The sequence below is a fragment of the Eretmochelys imbricata genome, chromosome 3 (assembly GCF_965152235.1).
Source record: "Eretmochelys imbricata isolate rEreImb1 chromosome 3, rEreImb1.hap1, whole genome shotgun sequence".
NCBI lineage: Eukaryota > Metazoa > Chordata > Testudines > Cheloniidae > Eretmochelys > Eretmochelys imbricata.
Window position 1 is genome coordinate 141483236 of NC_135574.1, and position 18346 is coordinate 141501581.

General features: G+C 42.5%; 1 protein-coding gene across 3 annotated transcripts in view; it reads right to left on the bottom strand.

Moving 5' to 3' along the window:
* SMYD3 (SET and MYND domain containing 3) overlaps positions 1-18346 on the bottom strand; it is a 657545-nt gene that overhangs the window by 118156 nt on the left and 521043 nt on the right. For all 3 annotated transcript variants that reach the window (XM_077811879.1, XM_077811878.1, XM_077811880.1), the window contains one exon: positions 2288-2355. In XM_077811879.1, the coding sequence (XP_077668005.1) occupies positions 2288-2355 (68 nt within the window). The remainder of the gene's footprint in view (positions 1-2287; positions 2356-18346) is intronic.

The following is an 18346-nucleotide window of genomic DNA, read 5'->3' on the forward strand; positions in this document are numbered from 1 at the left end:
GAAAATCCCTGGTAATCAAGTGTGGTCGGTTAGGTGAAGAAAATGAAGGTTTAGAAGATTTATATTCTTTAATAACAGGAGCCCCGCCTTGATCATTCTCCTTGACCTGCACATTTGCTCATTCCTCCTTCTCACTGTTCTGCATGGAAAGGGCGGGGGGGGGGGAGGGGGGAAGAAGGGGGCTGCTGCCTCCCTGTGAGGGCTCTGTGTGAGGGAGAGGGGTGGGCCAGGGCAGAGTATATAGGCTGGAGACAAGGGAATGTGCTTCATTCCCATTGGTCCCCCCACCAGAATTCAGGGTAGAAATGGAATACATCTTAGAACTGTATATTTCTGTAGGTGGTACTGAAGGCATCAGGGATCCAACATCTCCCTTCGGATACTCTGGCCTCCAGAGGATCCATAGGATTTGTGGGGCGGCACTGCAGCCTGCTCCATGGTATGTGGGAATGGGGAGTAGTACACACATGCACAAACACATATGCTCTTCCATAGAACAATTTGGGAGGAAACTCTGAGGGGAGCCTCACTGAAATCTTCTCTCCTTAGTCCCCTCTATCGGAGGAGATGGTTTACAGTAATTTGTCTCTCTATATGTTTCGTATTTCCATGTGACGATGTCTTAGCACTGAGTGTGACCCTACCAGGCAGCCCTCAATTGCATAGCACACAGGGCAGAAGCTTGCCCTGTCATGGTGATGAACCCTCCATAAAAGAATTCCAGTATCGTCAGGGTGGAATCGGATTTTGGCTCACATCCGTTGTCCCCGTACTAACAAGTAAATTTAACCCAGCACCTTTGCGTAACAAAATGTGGCTCTCTGCCCCCTTCTAGCAGTTAGACTGTGTACAGAGGTTTGTGCTACTGCCTTTGAGGTAATGGGTCCGGCCTGTTAGCTCAAGCAATATATGCTCATGATTTTAGATCCACAAAGGCTGTAGTTCAATCCCGGTAGAAAATTCTACTAGGATGGTTCTTATACTGAGTATCTCTCGGATAACTTGCTTTTTGATTGCTAACGGGGGATATCTACCACTTAGCCACCAACCACCACTCTGCCAGTGTCCACCTTTGACTAATAGCCTTCAGGCAGACATTACCCAGGGACCACAGAGGCCTGGATACTGAGAGAAGGTATGGGACCAGAGGAAATGGGATGTGATCTCTCCTGGAAAAAAGCTGACGCACTGAGTGCCAGATCCTGCACAGTCACTAGTTATTAAAAACACCTCTTTTCCCATTGTCTTAATATTCTGGAGGACATGAGAATGAGAGGGAGCGCATAAAATACATTCAGCAGATCTCCAATCCCGCTAACAAAGGAGGAGACACCAGGAGGGAGGAGCAGCTGTGTGATGTGGAACCCTTCAGAGACAGCCCCTCCAAAACTGTACGTGAAAAGGAGCAAGGAGAGATTGGCCACCTGCAGGGCTCCTTTTTTTCTTTATCATACTCAGCTGATTCAGTATTGATGAGAGTGACCTTTTTGTCACCCAAAATGGAAGCTGTTCTGGTAGACCAAGTGGAAGGCTTTGCCAAGGGCTGCACTGAACCATTTCTGGACCCAGTCCTGCACTGAACCATACAGAAGCCCCTATGAATCTTGAGGAGGTCAAAGAAACCTATCTATGCCCTGGGCAAGGGAGATTTCATCTGACCATCAGCCCCTGTGCACGAAGGAGATAGCTGGCAACAGGAGGACAGAACACCAGCATCTGAGATTTGTACCTTATCCATTTCTAACGTATCTTTTCTGAGATGGGCGATCAGAACCGCATGCAGTATCAAGGTGTGGGCATACCAAAGTGTCATTATAATATTTTCTTGATTATTCTTAATTTTCATATCTAAAATCCTATATTCTCTTTCAATGTGACAAAAAGGAAAGTGGTGGGCTGCAAAAACCCTATTCTTTCAAGGAACTATTTAACCAAGCTTCTTGGTACTTTCTTAAGAAGCCCGAGTCTCATGTTTTAGTGGCAGTATTTATCCTTACCACTGCCAGGAAGAGATTAGGGTCTCCATGAGAACAAGAATTCAGGTATAAAAAGCTGTCCTATCTAAATTATGTTAAAACTCTGCAATTAGGAGTTTAAAAATATTTTTAAACTCAATAATGTTTTTCATGTTCTTGTAATTTATTTGCATTTCCTAATTTCTTATTTAGCTATGGTACCTGCTACTTCAGTGACCCCTCTAGCTAGCTAGAAATAAAAAACAATAAAATAAAAAATAAAAAGCCACACACAGAGTTTTTGCCTCTGAATGAAACAGTGTCCACAGTACCTGGGATACAGGCCAACACCAACATCCTGCATTTCTCCATTACTGATGGTGAAACAGTTACAGGTCACCTGTAAAAACAAGGGAAAAAATCCAGGATTACCAGTGTCATTTAGAAATGTCATAACTAAGTGAAAGAAACTTTCAAAATAAAATGTAAGGGCATTTTGGTAATTAGATTGCAGATATTCAAGCCCAACACTGATACTCTTTCATTTTAGAGCAATCACATCTGGGACACACTCCCCTGTAAAACTATAGTCAATTAAGAGCAGAAATATTAGTATCCTGCAAAAATGTGAGGTTAAACACATGCAGAGGCCCTATTTTCCTGTCCGGGGGGCTGGGGGGGGGGCAGGAAATACATGAAGCCTGCAAAGCACAGCATATAGACAATATAGTGGGGAACAGTGGCTGTTGTGGCTATACAGAGTAGCTGTTTCAGATCAGATTTGCGCCAAACTGCCACAGTACAGTTTATGAAAAACAGTGGAGCCCCAAGAATGAACCAGAGCTTTGAGGTAAATAGCTACACTGACTGGGGAAATACGGCTTGTGCCTGTGTAAACACAAAGAGTGACTACCTGAAGGGTGATCTCTTGCATGGCATTTATTTTCATGAATGGGGAAAGGAGGGATAACTCAAATGGTTACAAGCTACAAGACATCTTATATTAATTATTCTCACAGGAAAAGAGCAATATCTTCTTCCATTTTATATTGCATACCCAACTGTAGAGTGTGTTTTTCTCTTATACAGTTTTCAGGGCTGAAATGGATTTGGAACTGAGATGAGAAAAGAAATAATTGCTTGCAACTAGAGAAGGGCCCAAGCTAAAACCCTGGATCTGAACTTTGGTGGTGGTCAAAATCCAAACTGGGATCCAAATTTTGCAAATGGCCACTGTTATTACAATCTATTGACCCAAAAACTAGAATGCAAAAACGTGCTGCATTTTGAAGTATTCCAAACCAGGATCTGAATTCTGTGTTAGAGTCCATCTGACTTTATTTGGAATAAAGGAGGAGCAATACTTTGTAATTTTTGATTACATGTGGGGCATGTCATGTCATCAGTTACATACTAATAAATAGGGCCCGACCAAATTCACAGCCATGAAAAACGTGTCATGGACTGTGAAATCTGGTCTCCTCCCATGAAATCTGGTCTGTTGCGTGCTTTTACCCTATATTATACATATCTCACAGGGGGGACCAGCGTTTCTCAAACTGGGGGTCCTGACCCAAAAGGGAGTTCAAGGTTATGTTAGGGCGGTCACGGTATTGCCACCCTTAGTTCTGCACTGCCTTCAGAGCTAGTCAGCCACAGAGAGGCAGCTGTTGGTCGGGCGCTTCGCTCTGAAGGCAGCGCCCCACCAGCAGCAGTGCAGAAGTCAGGGGTACCCTAATAATACCCTACCCTGCCACCTTTACTTCCGTGCTGCTGCTGGAGGCGGTTCTGCCTTCAGAGCTGGGATCCTGGCCAGCAGCTGCCGCTCCCCAGCAGCAGCGCAGAAGTAAGAGTAGCAGTACTGCAACCCCGCCCCACCCAATTACCTTGTGGACCCCCCCCCCCACAATTCCTTTTGGGGTCAGGACCCCATCAATTACAACACTGGGAAATTTTAGATTTAAATAGCTGAAATCATGAAATTTATAACTTTAAAAATCCTATGACCGTGAAGTTGACCAAAATGGACCGTGAATTTGGTCCCTTTTCTTTGCAAACATTTCTGTTTAACGGAACACGACTAGTTATAACAGACTATAAGGGTATGTCTACACACCAAAGAAAAACCCAAAGCTAGCCCCTGCCAGCAGATTCGGGCTCGCAGGGCTCAGGCTGCGGGGCTCTCTCATTGATGTGTAGACTGCCGGGCTTAGACTGATTCCCAGGCTTTAGGACCATGAGGGGGTGGGAGGGTACATGAGGCTGCAGCCCCAGCCCAGAATTCTAAACACCCCTGCAGCCCAAGCCGGGGGTTTTTTTTTTTTTTTTTTTGCTGTGTAGACATACCCTAACATAAACAAGAAAAATGTCTGAATCTTTTATTTTTAAGTTTGATTTTCCATTGGCATCATGAATTCTCTGCAGAGTGGTGAAGAGAGTTAGTGAGGAGATTTGGCAGGTGTGAGTTTTGAAAAATCACGGAGTTTTTTCATACAATATAATCGCCCTGTAATCATACCTAGTTTAAAGAAATACACTGAAACATAACATATTATATTTTACCTATGGAACTCACAAATTAATATTTGCCAGTGTGTTAACCATAAAGAGAAAAATAAAATTCTCCTTCAGAATTTTCTAATAAAATCTGATTTAAATGAACAAATATGCAGTAAGGTATGCATTTTAATGGTTTGATTAGTCTGTTATTTATGTAACCCATTCAAACATTCCTGATCACTTACAAAAACCATACATCTTAATTACTTCTCTCCTACTGATATTAGACATAGAATACCATACAACACTTCTGAATTAAGATTAGTGCTTGTTAAGTAGCAATTATATATCTTACAAAAATATTGTCTTGACTTCGGTATACAGTGAAAGAATAGATTGCCAAGTTTCTTCTCTGTATTGGATTATGCAATAAAATAAGTCATTCATAGTAGATCTAAATTCACCCCCTCTCTTCAGAAAATCTGCTATGGTATCTCACTCATTATTACCATAAAGTATTTACATTAACTATGTTGACTCCTGAACAGTGCAGATTTTGTCGAGAACTTTTACTGTTTCCCAATAAGTCTAGTTATTTTTGTAGTCTCGGGTGAAAAATGTTTACAGGAAAAATAACAAATTTTATTTTCCCCTCTTTTTGTAAACATGCACAAGTTGTGGATTTTCATTACAAAATGTATTTTACTGAGGTGAAAAGAAGATATGCTCCTAGACTCAACCATTGTGAACATTGGGAAATTTAAGTCCTGATAAGAAACTTGGTAACTCCAAGACAATTGAAACACACTTTTTTCAGGGCAGTTAGTTATAAGAAGTAGTTACAAGAAGGAAGTTTAGCTATACTGTTCACTGAGAGGAAATATACTGTATATACTCGTTCATAAGCCAAATATTTTTGGTAAAAAAGTGAGGCATCGAAGAGCGGGCGTCAGCTTATAAACAGGTCTACACCAAAATTTGATGATTTTAAACACTATTTTAAACACCCTGGCCAACACAGGATTAATGAGCAGGTGGCCCCACTCTGCCACATCAGTGAGAGAGATTAGATTTGGAGGGAGGAGCTTAAAAGAGAAAAGCACACCAGAGTTGGCAGCAGAGCTAAAGGTGCTGTAAGAAATGAAAGGATATAGACAGAAATTTCCTTGAGTGAACAAAAGGAGTACTAGTGGCACCTTAGAGACTAACCAATTTATTTGAGCATAAGCTTTCGTGAGCTACAGCTCACTTCATCGGGTACAGGCAATTCTTGGCTGCAGAATCCTTTCAGTGCTGTTTTAACCTATACCAGGGGCCACACTGGCCCATAGAGCAGCCCAGAATTTGGGAAGGGAAAAGGTAGCTTAACGCTACCTTCATGCCCCTCTCCTCAGCTTCTAGGCTACACCTTCTATGCTCTGCGATGAAGTGAGCTGTAGCTCACGAAAGCTTATGCTCAAATAAATTGGTTAGTCTCTAAGGTGCCACAAGTACTCCTTTTCTTTTTGCGAATACAGACTAACACGGCTGCTACTCTGAAACTTGAGTGAACAGGAATTCAAAAGTCTAGTACAGAACAATTTTAAAAAGAAATGACAAAAAATTTAGATCAACAAAAAAAGAGGAGGAGGATTTTTTTGAATTGTGTCCTAGAGTTGAGGATTATGATATACGTCATGCTCCAGAAAGGAAAAATGAAGTGTTTTTGTTTCGAGTTCTTACAGAGTACGAGCCTGCGCTGTTTCTCACAGCTCCCATTGGCCGGGAACGGTGAGTCACAGCCACTGGGACCTGCGGGCAGCCATGCAACTGTAAACAAACTGTCTGGCGGCCCGCCAGCAGATTACCCTGATGGGCTGTGTGTGGCCCGCGGGCCGTAGGTTGCCCACCGCTAATGAAGACCATCTAGTCAAGTCTGCTTCTCCATGAAACAGAAAAAAAGAAAAGTTGGTGGCAGATGGGAGAGAGGGCTGGCTAAAGGCAAGTGCCCCTCACCTAACTGTTCCCTGATGGCCCCTCCCTCAAGAAACAGAGGACCCCGTCCTCATACATCTTTTGAGGCTATTTCTCCATATCAGTCTGTGAGCTTAGTTGTGGCTGCAACTCAACAAAAGCCTCTTTGAAGGCAGAGGGATGAACCACATCCCTGGGAATATTCATTTGCTTTTCTTTTGTATTTGTTAGGAACCCTGGAAAGGGCAAGGCTCACTAGCTGTTCAGGGCTGAGGCTCTTACGACTGGATTGGTGTGTTGGAACATGCAGTGTTACAGGGTGGCTTGCCTCTTAAGGGCTGGAAGGCTGGAGCTAGTCAGTCCTGATTACAGAATAAGGCACACCTGGGTTGAATCAGGTAATTCCCTGTAAAGGGCAGCAGATGCCTCCAGTGAAGGGAGATGTTCAGGGAGATAAAATATTCCTAGGCATAAGCAGGCTCCAGCAGAGATTCCTGCAACTGAGACTCCAGGCAGGGAGGCGCTGGGAGTGGCCTGCTACAACAGGAAAGGTTCCAGGCAAGAAGGCCTGGGAGTAGCGTGATCAGAGACTGCTAGGAGTAAACAGGCTCCAGCAGAGAGTCCCGGGACATGGGACTGAGACAATAAGCAGGAAAGGCCTGGGAGTGACCTGACAAGAGGGTAAAAAATGGATTTTGATTTGGGACTTTGAGTTTTACTTTTGAGTTTGTTTTATCTGAATAAACTCAGACCCCAAGAAGGGATGTTGTGGATGGACAAAAGGAATGTGCGGAGTTTATTTAAGCCCTTTGAGGGAGAAATTGTTAGCAGGGCACTGCAGGGACACTTCTGGCCACGACTGGGTGCACGGGAGGCAACTGACCCAGCTATGCCCAGACATCACCGACCAGAGGCTCAAGTGAGTGCCCTGAGGAAGGAACCCAGTGACAGTGGCCTTCAAGAGTTGCCCAATGTAGGGCAAGTTACAATTCTATCCTTTCCATCTCAGATACTGATCTGGTCCCCATTACAATACGAGTGCCTCACCATATTTGATGTATTTACCCTCACAAAACCCTGTCAGGTAGTGAAATACTATCCAAATACTAACTATCCCCATTTTACAGATGAGCAATTGAGGTCAGAGAGTAAATTACTTGCCCAAGCTTACATAGGAAGTCTGTGGTAGAGCAGAGAATTGAACTCAGGTGTGCTGAGTCCTAGGCTAACACCTCAACCATTCGACCATCCTTCCTCTCTCTTTAAAAGGAGGAACAGAAAGCATAGACAACTGTGGAGAGATGCATGTATGAGGTAGGCTACAGGTACAATTGTGACAATAAAAAGTTAACCTTTGCCAAGACATACCACTGTTATTTCCAGGTCTCAGTTTAGGGGGAAAAAACCTATGGTAATCTCACATGTGTGGTAACTGTTGGCAAATTCTCATTTAAGGATGATCAAGCATGTATTTTAATCTATAGTCTGCTGCTATTAATAGGTATCAAACAGGAAACCCAAATGACCCTCTTATGGTTGGTTGGTTGTTTTTGTCTTTTAGCCTGGTTACAAAGATTTTAAAAGTCTATGGAAAAACCTCTACATTAAAAACATTTAATATTAAACAAAACTTTAAGGGGATCCACAAATCAAAGGTAAATATCAGCACCTACCATTTAGAATTCTGCCTAAATATTCACTACAAGAGAAGACGGCAAAGACAAGGACTAGGCAAGTTTGTCATGCTTGTCTCTCTCAAGGAACAAAACCAAGAATGGATTTCATTACACAGCATTTGAAGAAAACCCCAGCTCACAAAAACTCCTCGGGATTTCCAGACTTTTGTAAAGCCTAGACAATAGCTCTACTTGGTAAATCTACATGCTGCTGCGGAAGCAGCACAGCTGAGCAGCCTGTTGAGAGAAGAAGCGAGGCAGCAGTTACAGATCAACCCCTACCGTGGATAAAAACAACAAAGCAATCCCTCACTGATTACTACAGGAGACATGGTTTCTTGCGGCTTTCTTGATCACGCTGTTGAGAGTATGTGCGCACACACTAACGACTGTATTGGTTTTCAGCCTTTGTGGGGTTTTTTAGTTAGCCATGGTAATCCAAGGACAACACACATTACTCCACATGCAGTCCCTTTGAGTGAACATCAGGAGCTCTACCACTTCCAATTTAGACAGTGTAAGCCACCCAGGGGTTCTGGCTAACAAATCTTACATTTAGAGAACGGGTATAAAGAAAGTATGCATCAAATATAGGAGAAACTCCAAACTGCAGACAAAGTGAGAAAGCTTTTTCATCACACCATGAGACAGTGAAGTCAACTTCATTAGGGAGAAATTCAAAAGACATTTCTTCAGAGTGAAGAAAGCTTTCTCCCCTTAATTTCTCAATCACCAGTTGACCATATTGATTTCCACATAATGGTTATATGGCCTACATGTAAGCAGAGCTCAGACAACTTGAAAACTAAAATGCAAACAAGATAGGCATGTGATATATTAGATTGTAACCTCTGCAGAGCAGGGACAGTCTCTTACTAGGTGTTTGTACCATGCCTGGCGCTAGACGTCCTGATCATGAGAGGGTGTCTAATTGGCTTTTGCAACACAAATACATAATAATTATAACAGTAACTGTACTTAATCTTTTAAGTTTTCCTCTCTGAAGCCATAGGAGACAAAGGGTTGACTTCTTCATATATCAATTTCTTGCCTCAAAAAGAATCTTCTACTAACAGTTTCAAAGATGCACCTTGCAGAATGCTCTATAAGAAATTTTGTACCTGGAATATTAGAAATCTATTGAAGAGCCAGGAAAATTATACATGACTTGACAACATATGGGAAAGTCTCTGTTGGATGGATTCAGAGGCCTCATTCCAGCGATATACTGAGCCAGATTCTGCTCTCGATTATTCTTTTGTAAATCTGGAGATACTCCACTGACGAATAGAGATTGTGCCCCAATTCTGATCTCACTTTTTCCAGTTTATATTCCAGATTTGCAGTGGTGTTAGGGAAAGCAGACCACCCAAACCCTGATAGCAGAATTTAGCCCATGGTATTTTGGATGTCAGCTGTAATGAGATATTCAAGAGTAGAAGAAAAAAATAAGTAAATTAGAATTCATTTGTTCTGGAGATCAGTTTAGAAACACGAGCAGAACTAAGTTCTGGTTATGTTTCTACATGCTTCTTATAGGATCACAATGATATAGTCCTTAGGATATAGCTCCTCAAGGCTGGCAGGTGGGATGAGGTTAGTCTCTTCCTCTGGTGTACCAATGTCCCAGAATAGAGATGGTCCCAATAGAAGGCGTAAATATGGATAAGTAAGAAGACGTCCACCAGGAAGAAATAGGTCTCTGATCACCCTGGGGTACAAGGAGAGTCCATTGGTGGAGCTGGCAAAGCCAGAGCTTCCCTGGGCACCATGGTGGTTGGAAGAGAGCACTAGGAACTGCTTATTTGAGCACCATCGGAGCCAATGTCAGAACTGTCAGACCCATACCCTTGCGCATCTCCTTCTCCTGTCAAGAAGATTTACTCAGGCCTAAGCCCTTAGCATCCATGCATGTGGTTAGGGAGGGAGCCTTTCTCCTTGGAGCCATTTTACATGAAGACTTATGTCTATGAGAATGCCCTTTGCTCTCATGTGAAGCCTTCTCTTGAGGCTTAACAGTTTTAGCCTCCATTCCCAAGCTTGTGCTCAGAGGGGTACTACTCACTGGGAGAGACTGATTACGGGGCGGCCCCTGGCCTGGATCTGATTGGGGCTTCATCGCCTTCCCCATGAGACATTTTCTGAGTTTCAGTTCTCTACCCTCACAAGTTCTGGTGGGAAAAGAGCAGCAGATGTCGCACTTGGCAGAAATATGAGCCTGACCCAGGCAGTAAAGGCAATGTTGATATTCATTGCTCACCCAAAAGAAGCGAGGGCAGAAAACAGTTTTTGAACCCTGGGACCCTGGGCATAATCCCAGACTTCTCAGTGAGAAGGGGAAAGGAGTCCCTGGGTGGGGAAGAAAATGGGGAAAAACTCCTATCTAACTATACTGTGACAACTACTAAAATTAACTATATACAATATATTACAGCAATAATGCAGTCAATAAAGGAGCTGAGGACACTGAAGATTCTAACTCAGACCATGCGGCAGTAAGACGGAACTGGAGAGTCATCAGCCTGTACCACATTTTATGTCCTTGGTTTGGAGCTCAAGGAGAACTATGCCACATGTGCGGACGAATGGTCATGGCTTGCAAAAAATTCCAGACTCAGGCACATGGTATGCATGCATATCCACAGGTGGAACACACACAGGGACCATCACTCAAAGAAGACTATTTAGACAAGAACCCAAATTTCAAAGCCGTAATTACTAAAACAAATATTCTGTCTGCTATGGGCATTCTAGTAAAATATAAACTGTTTGGCCTTTAGCATGTGTAAGATGTGGTTAAGAATCAGAGAAGTGCAAAATTAAGAACTACAGATGTGCAACAGTAGTACATATTGGAGATGGAATTAAGTTTTTTTTAAAGTTCTGCAGAACTTCCACAATAAGGAAATTTGGGGGAAAAAATGATGCAAGCTATTTTCCACAAAAATGCTCCCCTAGTTGCAACCCACAGGCCTCCTGCTAGCTTGGATGAAATTCTAGCTCTTGCCATCCCCCGGGAAAAGATTTTTCTTTTCAAATGAGAATTCAAAGTTAGTTCTCTCTCTGAAGGAGAGTGATCACTTTAGATAAACTATTACCAACAGGAGAGTGGAGTGGGGTGGAGGGGAGAAAACCTGGATTTGTGCTGGAAATGGCTCACCTTGATTATCATACACATTGTAAGGAGAGTGATCACTTTAGATAAGCTAAAAGAAAAGGAGTACTTGTGGAACCTTAGAGACTAACCAATTTATTTGAGCATAAGCTTTCAGTGAGCTGTAGCTCACAAAAGCTTATGCTCAAATAAATTGGTTAGTCTCTAAGGTGCCACAAGTTCTCCTTTTCTTTTTGCGAATACAGACTAACACGGCTGTTACTCTCAAATCTTTAGATAAGCTATTACCAGCAGGAGAGTGGGGTGGGGTGCGGGGGAGAAAACCTGGATTTGTGCTGGAAATGGCCCACCTTGATTATCATACACATTGTAAGGAGAGTGATCACTTTAGATAAGCTATTACCAGCAGGAGAGTGGGGTGGGGGGGAGAGAAAACCTTTTGTAGTGATAAACACCCATTTTTTTCATGGTCTGTGTATATAAAAACATCTTCTGTATTTTCCACAGTATGCATCCGATGAAGTGAGCTGTAGCACACGAAAGCTTATGCTCAAATAAATTGGTTAGTCTCTAAGGTGCCACAAGTACTCCTTTTCTTTTTGCGAATACAGACTAACACGGCTGTTACTGTGAAATCTGATCTCTGAAATAGCTAAACTTGATTTAGGCAGCCACAAGGCACCTACCTAGCCAAAAATAAATTGATTGTGCAGTTGATCAGGTTAAATTTCACAGTCATTCAGTAATATTTAATTGCCTTTTTGCTTTTGTCTGTCTTTAGTTTTTTTAAATAAAGACCAGCATCTATCTGTTCTGTATTGCAGTACAAAAAATTTTGAAGGAAAAGGGTTAATTGTGATAAACAATGCTTTTCTTTTGTCTGCATTATTTTTACAGTTTTGGTCATAGTTCTTCTTATTAAAGGCTCAGGTTAAGTAAAGGACTTAAGCACCTACTTAACTTTAAGCACCTGCTTAAACAATGTTGTTTCAGTTTTTGGAAAATAAAAAAACGTTTTCCATTTTTGATTTTGGGGATTTGTCCCTTCTCTCTCTCTTTCTTTTTTACTCTCTACCCTTCCACCCTCAGGCTCTTTCCACTGGAAAAAAGGAGGGAAAGTTGAGAAAGTTGGGGAGGGACACTTTTCACACTCTTTTACTGTTTTCCTTTTGAAAAAAAAATGGAAAACAGTAAGCGGGAGGGAAGGGGAGTTCGCAAATCTAAAACCTCAAAATAGAAAAACAATATTTTTCAGTTTCTAAAAACTGAAATGAATATTATAAGTTGAAATTTTCATTTAGAAATGTGATTTGAAAATGAAATCAAACAACAATTTTCATTTTTATTTGTTGAGGAATTTCTTGTAAAAAAAAAAAATTTCCACCAAAAAACTACAAATGGGGATTTTCCCCCCACAAAGTTTTCCACAAGAAAGAGCTTGGTTTTCCAACCAGCTCTTGTCTCAAGTTACTACTTAGTTATCCCCTAGCACATGGATGGCCAGAGAGTTTTAGAACTAAGCATGATATCACCTTCCTTCTTAATAAAGTGATAGAATGAATAGAGAGAACTGTAGGTGCCAGCATGTGATGTTCCATCTAGACTTGAGTATACTAGGACCCATGAAGACCACAGGCTGCATTAAAGGTGAGGCTAGCTGTAATTTGCTCCTTTCTATATAAATTAGGAATGCTATGGCCACTGGGATACTGGCAGATTACAAATGCGGATCTTGTGTACAAAATTCAGGTACCTGAACCCTAAAATTATACTGAAACCATAGCTGTTTTTCATAAAGAAACACTGTGGCACAATCATTTCCCCTACATCCCTTTCCCCCAACCCATCTCCACATATAATTTGGCTATTGCCACTTTTTTTAAAAAAAGACAATCATTGTTCATTTTATTGGTTCTTTAAAGCAAAAAATAAACAAATGCTGTGCAACCTATTTGTACCCTGCTTCCTTTTTTGCATGTTCCTTTATTACTTCCCCACAGTGCAAGTTACCCACTATTCAAATTGGACTATATCCTCTAATATATTGTGTATTAGTTCCTAACCTCAGTGGGTCTGATTCATCCCTGATTTAACTCTATCAACACCAGTGGAGTTAAACAGGGAATGAAATTGGTCCAATTTTTTTCCCCTAAGAATCCCTTATTGGAACCTTTACAAAATAATAAATTGGTTATATATAGATGGGAAAAAATGGTGTACAAGTCTGCTAATTGGCACATCGGATACCAACCAGAGGCAGGTCATTTTAATTATGCACAAAACAATATATTTAAATTGTACAAGCTGCTCATAAAACAGTGATGAGGAATTTCATAAATAAAGCTGCTCTCATCCTAAACTGTTACACACTGATTTCCATATGCCTGCAAAATTCCTTTGAGCCCACCCCAATTCCTTTTTTCAGAGGGCTTAGAATAAGGTCAGCAAATATGAAGACTGACACTGTACCATATATTCCCAGATGTTTTGTTATAGAATTCTATAACCAGTGCAATAGATTGGCTTCTAAAGCCAGACAGTAGTCATCAAATCCATAAGAGCAGGTGGTAATTAGAAGTTTAATAGGAGGAGGGAAGGATGTGAAACAAGAGAGCCTGGTATGTACGTAATCACACAATACTCAAATATGCAAATGATTGATCTAAATAGGGATCTTTCAAAAAGTGTATTAGCGCACAAAATCCAGGCCAGAGATGGTTAAATCCAGACCACAGTTCTAGAACCTAGTTTCATTCACTCTGATAAAAAAAGGAACATTGATGGAGGTCTGGCTCTGCCTTCTAGTATTGCTGGATAAACTTAGCCATATTAGGAACTGGCAAGATCACTAATGCAAGAAACATTTGTCAAGTTCCTTTTCCGTATGAGGGTAGAGTAGAGCAGATGTGTGCAAGGTAAGTAGCAAACACAAACACATTAAAATCAATAGTAATGCTGAGGCCTGCTTTTCAGAGGCTTTCAACCCACAACACTCAGCGAAATTAACTGCAGCTGTGCACATCAACTCCCAAATATTTCCAGCCAATAACTTTGGTATTTTTTCCACAACTCAGTACTTCTTGGGCTATCTCAAACTTTGGGCTGGTCAAGCAACAGTTTAAACAAAAGTCATTGCTGGAATTCCACAACACTGGACATGTTTAGTCTCAAAGCAATACATATCCAGTTAGTTGGTGTGAGGTACAGCTACAGCTTTCTTTCCTACTGGTGCCGCCAGTATTTTTATCCTTTCATAATCCAGTTCTGTCATTCTTGGACAATCTGATTTGATGATTAGATAGAGAGACAATCAATGGAGCCTCTCAGTGCCAAAAACATCACCCCCTTTCACTGAACAAAAATCCAAAATAACTTCTTCCCACTCTGCTATATTGGAGCCAGTTGTGTATTTGAGGGTAGTGCAGAGCCTTCCCACCCCATTTATAAATCTGGGAGGGATTTTGCCTCAGGGGGCTTTAGGATGGTGCAGCATGCTCCTTTGGGATTGCCTAGTTAACTCATCGAACAGGTGCAAAGGCGTGCCATGGCCCAACTTCCTACACACCGTTTGGGGTAGTTTGTGTCCCCCAGAAGCACTAGGAGAAAGCAGCCCCTGTGCTCCCCTGATGGCATTGATTGTGAATGGCCCTTTTGTGGAATTAAAGGGGACAAAGGCTCCTTGCACCCTTCCCTTCTTCCTTCCATAAACTCATGGAAGAACAAAGTACAATCAGGCCTGGTGACTTACTGTTAAATGTGCCTCCTTCCCTGATGCGGGATGAATTCTAACATCCAATTACACTGTCCCTAATTTGTTTTCATATTTGTGTAGAAACTAGGGATGTAAACATTGTTTAAAAAGTTAACCATTTAAACTATTAAAATTATATCGTTTAACCAGTTAGCCAATTAAAGGGATTGGGGGCTGGGGCCGCTCCGGCCGGCCAGCCTGGGGCTGGGGTCAGCCGGCTGGCGCTGCTCTGACCGGCCCGGGGATGGGGGTTAACGGTTAGGGTGGGTTAATGGTAAGACTAATGCTTACACTTTAACCATTTAATAATTTATACTCCTAATAGAAATGTTATTTTTAATTCTCCATTGCACCAGTATTTTGGTTTATTAATGTTTCAGATCACTAATATGCTAATAATAATATCGCTAATATCGGTTCATAATACAATATTATGAAGACTGGTCTGTCTCGTAGCCATATTCTGTGTCATCAGTTAAGGAAAACCACTAGAAAGATAACTATGAGCCATATTTCCCCATAGGAATAGGGGCCACAGAGTGAAGAAAATGTATTGACTTACTACACAACCAGCCTCACATGCTAAAGCCTTCTACTTGGTATGATGCCAAATCATGGGACAACAATAAAAATACAAAATAGCTTCATGCCGGAGAGCCTCTACAGGCACAAATAGGGTTGTGGAATGTGGAAATGTGGGAGGACTCTGGGAAAATCCAAACTACTTTGTGCGATACACTGTTAACCAAACAAAGCCTATTACAGAATATGCACTGTAAGTTATTGCTGCACTGGGCAACGGTTATCCACTATTGGCAGAAATCTGCCTTTAGGGGTACAATTATATAATCATTTCACTGATTCCTAAGAATACAGGGAAATCTGAAAATGGCAGGCCAGATCCTCAAGTAGTGTAAACTGGTGTAGCGCCATTCCATTGACTTTAGCTAAGAAGAGAGCTTTTTCAGGCCCCAACCGCCTGACATGCATGCCACACAGACATGCATACATCCAGGCCTCATCAGCTGATACAAATTGATGTTGTAACATTAAAGTCAATGGAATAGTGCTACCCCAATTTACGCTACCTGAGGATCTGGCCCACCATTTTTAGATCGCCCTGTATGTGGTGGAGTATAGCTCTTCCCCAACAAGTTTTCTGATTTTGCCTCTCTTCAATGCGTGTTTTTTGTTATGCCCATGGCTGATTGTTCCAATAACAACACTCAGAGAGGTGCTATTATTTAAATTGCACTGCCCATTTTTGCAGTAACATTTTCAAGCTCTGTGCTTTATACATACTGTGACGGGGTGTACTCACCCCACACTGGACAGGAAGGGGTTAACACTTCCTTGGTAGCTGAGGAAACCATGCCCCCACAGCCCTACTGGGCATGCTCCAGGTGCAGTGGCTGTATAAAGGCAGGCTGCCCAGTTCAGTTGGTGCTGACTGCTGGAAGTCCAAAGTGCTGAGGCTCCAACCAACGCCCAGGCGCTCACTGATACCCAGGAGGGGTCGGAGACGCTGGGAACAGCCCCATCCGAGCAATTCAAAGATGCCCCAACTACTGCCACCAGAATCACGGTAGGAAGTAGCCTGGGGGGGACTAGCCATAGTCCTGGACATAGGCAGCATGTTGTGGTTGGATCCCTGCTGACCTCAGTGGCGGAACCCTCTGACACTACTAGGGCCCTGGGCTGGGACCCCCTACCCTAGGCTGCCACCCTCCCCCTGGGGGTGGCCCACTACCCTGTGAATCAGGGATGCCTCATTGACTCTGGCCACTAGGCCTGCAGCTCAGGGACTCCTCATTGACTCTGGCCACCAGGCCTGGGTACCCAGCAAACCAGGGAACCACTGCTGACTGTGGCCACTAGGCCTTGAGACACTGCGAATCAGAGACCCCCTATAGACTCAAGCTGCTAGGCCTTGACCCCATGAACCAGAGATTTGCCACTGATTCTGACCAGTAGGCCTTATTGCCCTGTCATGTAGGATAATCTTATCAGTATAAGTTCATCAGGCAACCTACCCCAAAGAAACAGGCGCTAGAGGGATGGGGTGTACTCACCCCGCACTGGACGGGGACCCCCCACCCCGTCACACACACATTTATTGAAAAGGGAAATGCATGGACCTTCATTAAAACGTTACTACCCCTAAGCTAGATTGCCACCTCCTGATGAAAAATCAGTGTGAGGGGGTAAGATGGAAGCTAGGTGTGTCTCCTTATGGAGTTACAGTGTTCTGAAAGTTTTATTTTATCAAGTGTCTACCTAATCATTCCATTTGGGGGTGGGTGGCAGAGGATCACCTGCCAGTGTAAGGAGGTGGAGCAAGGGGTTAGGAAACCAAACATTCAAGGAGTCCACTAGAGGCCCAGGCTGTCCCCAAGACGGTGCTCAGCTGACAGGGCTTCCTCCGCTGGCTGTTGCTCCTGGAATCCCTCCCTAAAAAGGGGTGTATTTTATAGTGCTGAGGGATCCCCTGGAAAAAACAGCCTGACATTTTTGAGAGGGTTCATTACTGGTATCCAGGGGGTGTTTGCACCTAGCACATCCACTTCCCCACAAACCGAGCAGGAGTGGATGTGCAGTGGAGAGAACTCTCACTTGCCATATGGACAGGAAGGGGAATCACCACAGAAAAGAAGGCCTTCTATGTGTGTATCCAAGTGGGACAATCCAGCCTCCTGTACTTCCATTTAACAGAGACTGGTCCCCAATGTGGCTCAAATCCTGAAAACCCAATTTAGACAAAACTCTCACTGAAGTCACTGGGAAAATTCACTGAGTAAGGACTTAGGATCTGGCCATCTAGTTGTTCAGCTGAGAAAGCAAAAGAAGGAGTTGAGCAGAATGAAGTGGGTATACCTTTAGCTTTGGCCATATCCAGTCACAGTCATGTCCAAAGGAAATAGTGAAAAGGATCCTGTCTATAGAATTTTGAGAGGAGAGGAAAGGGAAAAGATGGGCCGATCAGATACAGTACAGGAATTTACTGGAGATAATAAGAAGTAAAAGTGGAGATGTGCAATAACTTTGAGTTAAACATAATATATTTTATAGTCAAAAGAAATAACAGAATTCTTACTCATCTGCCTAACCTTTTAGATTAACATCAGCTCATAAAGTTAAAAATGGATATTGCAAATAATAAATAATAAAAATAAAGAACTTCCACCACCCACATAACTACATTATTAGATCTTTCCCCCTCTAGGAAAGAAAGCATACTTCATTTGTGACGGGCGTCTACCAGATGTCTTGGAAACATTACCAAAAGAAGGCAGAGTTAGACAAACACTCTGTTAAGCTCACAATTCAAATGTTTGTGGGTAGCCGACCAAAGTTCAGAGACCTGTACATAATCACTGCCTACAGGAAACAGTCTAGT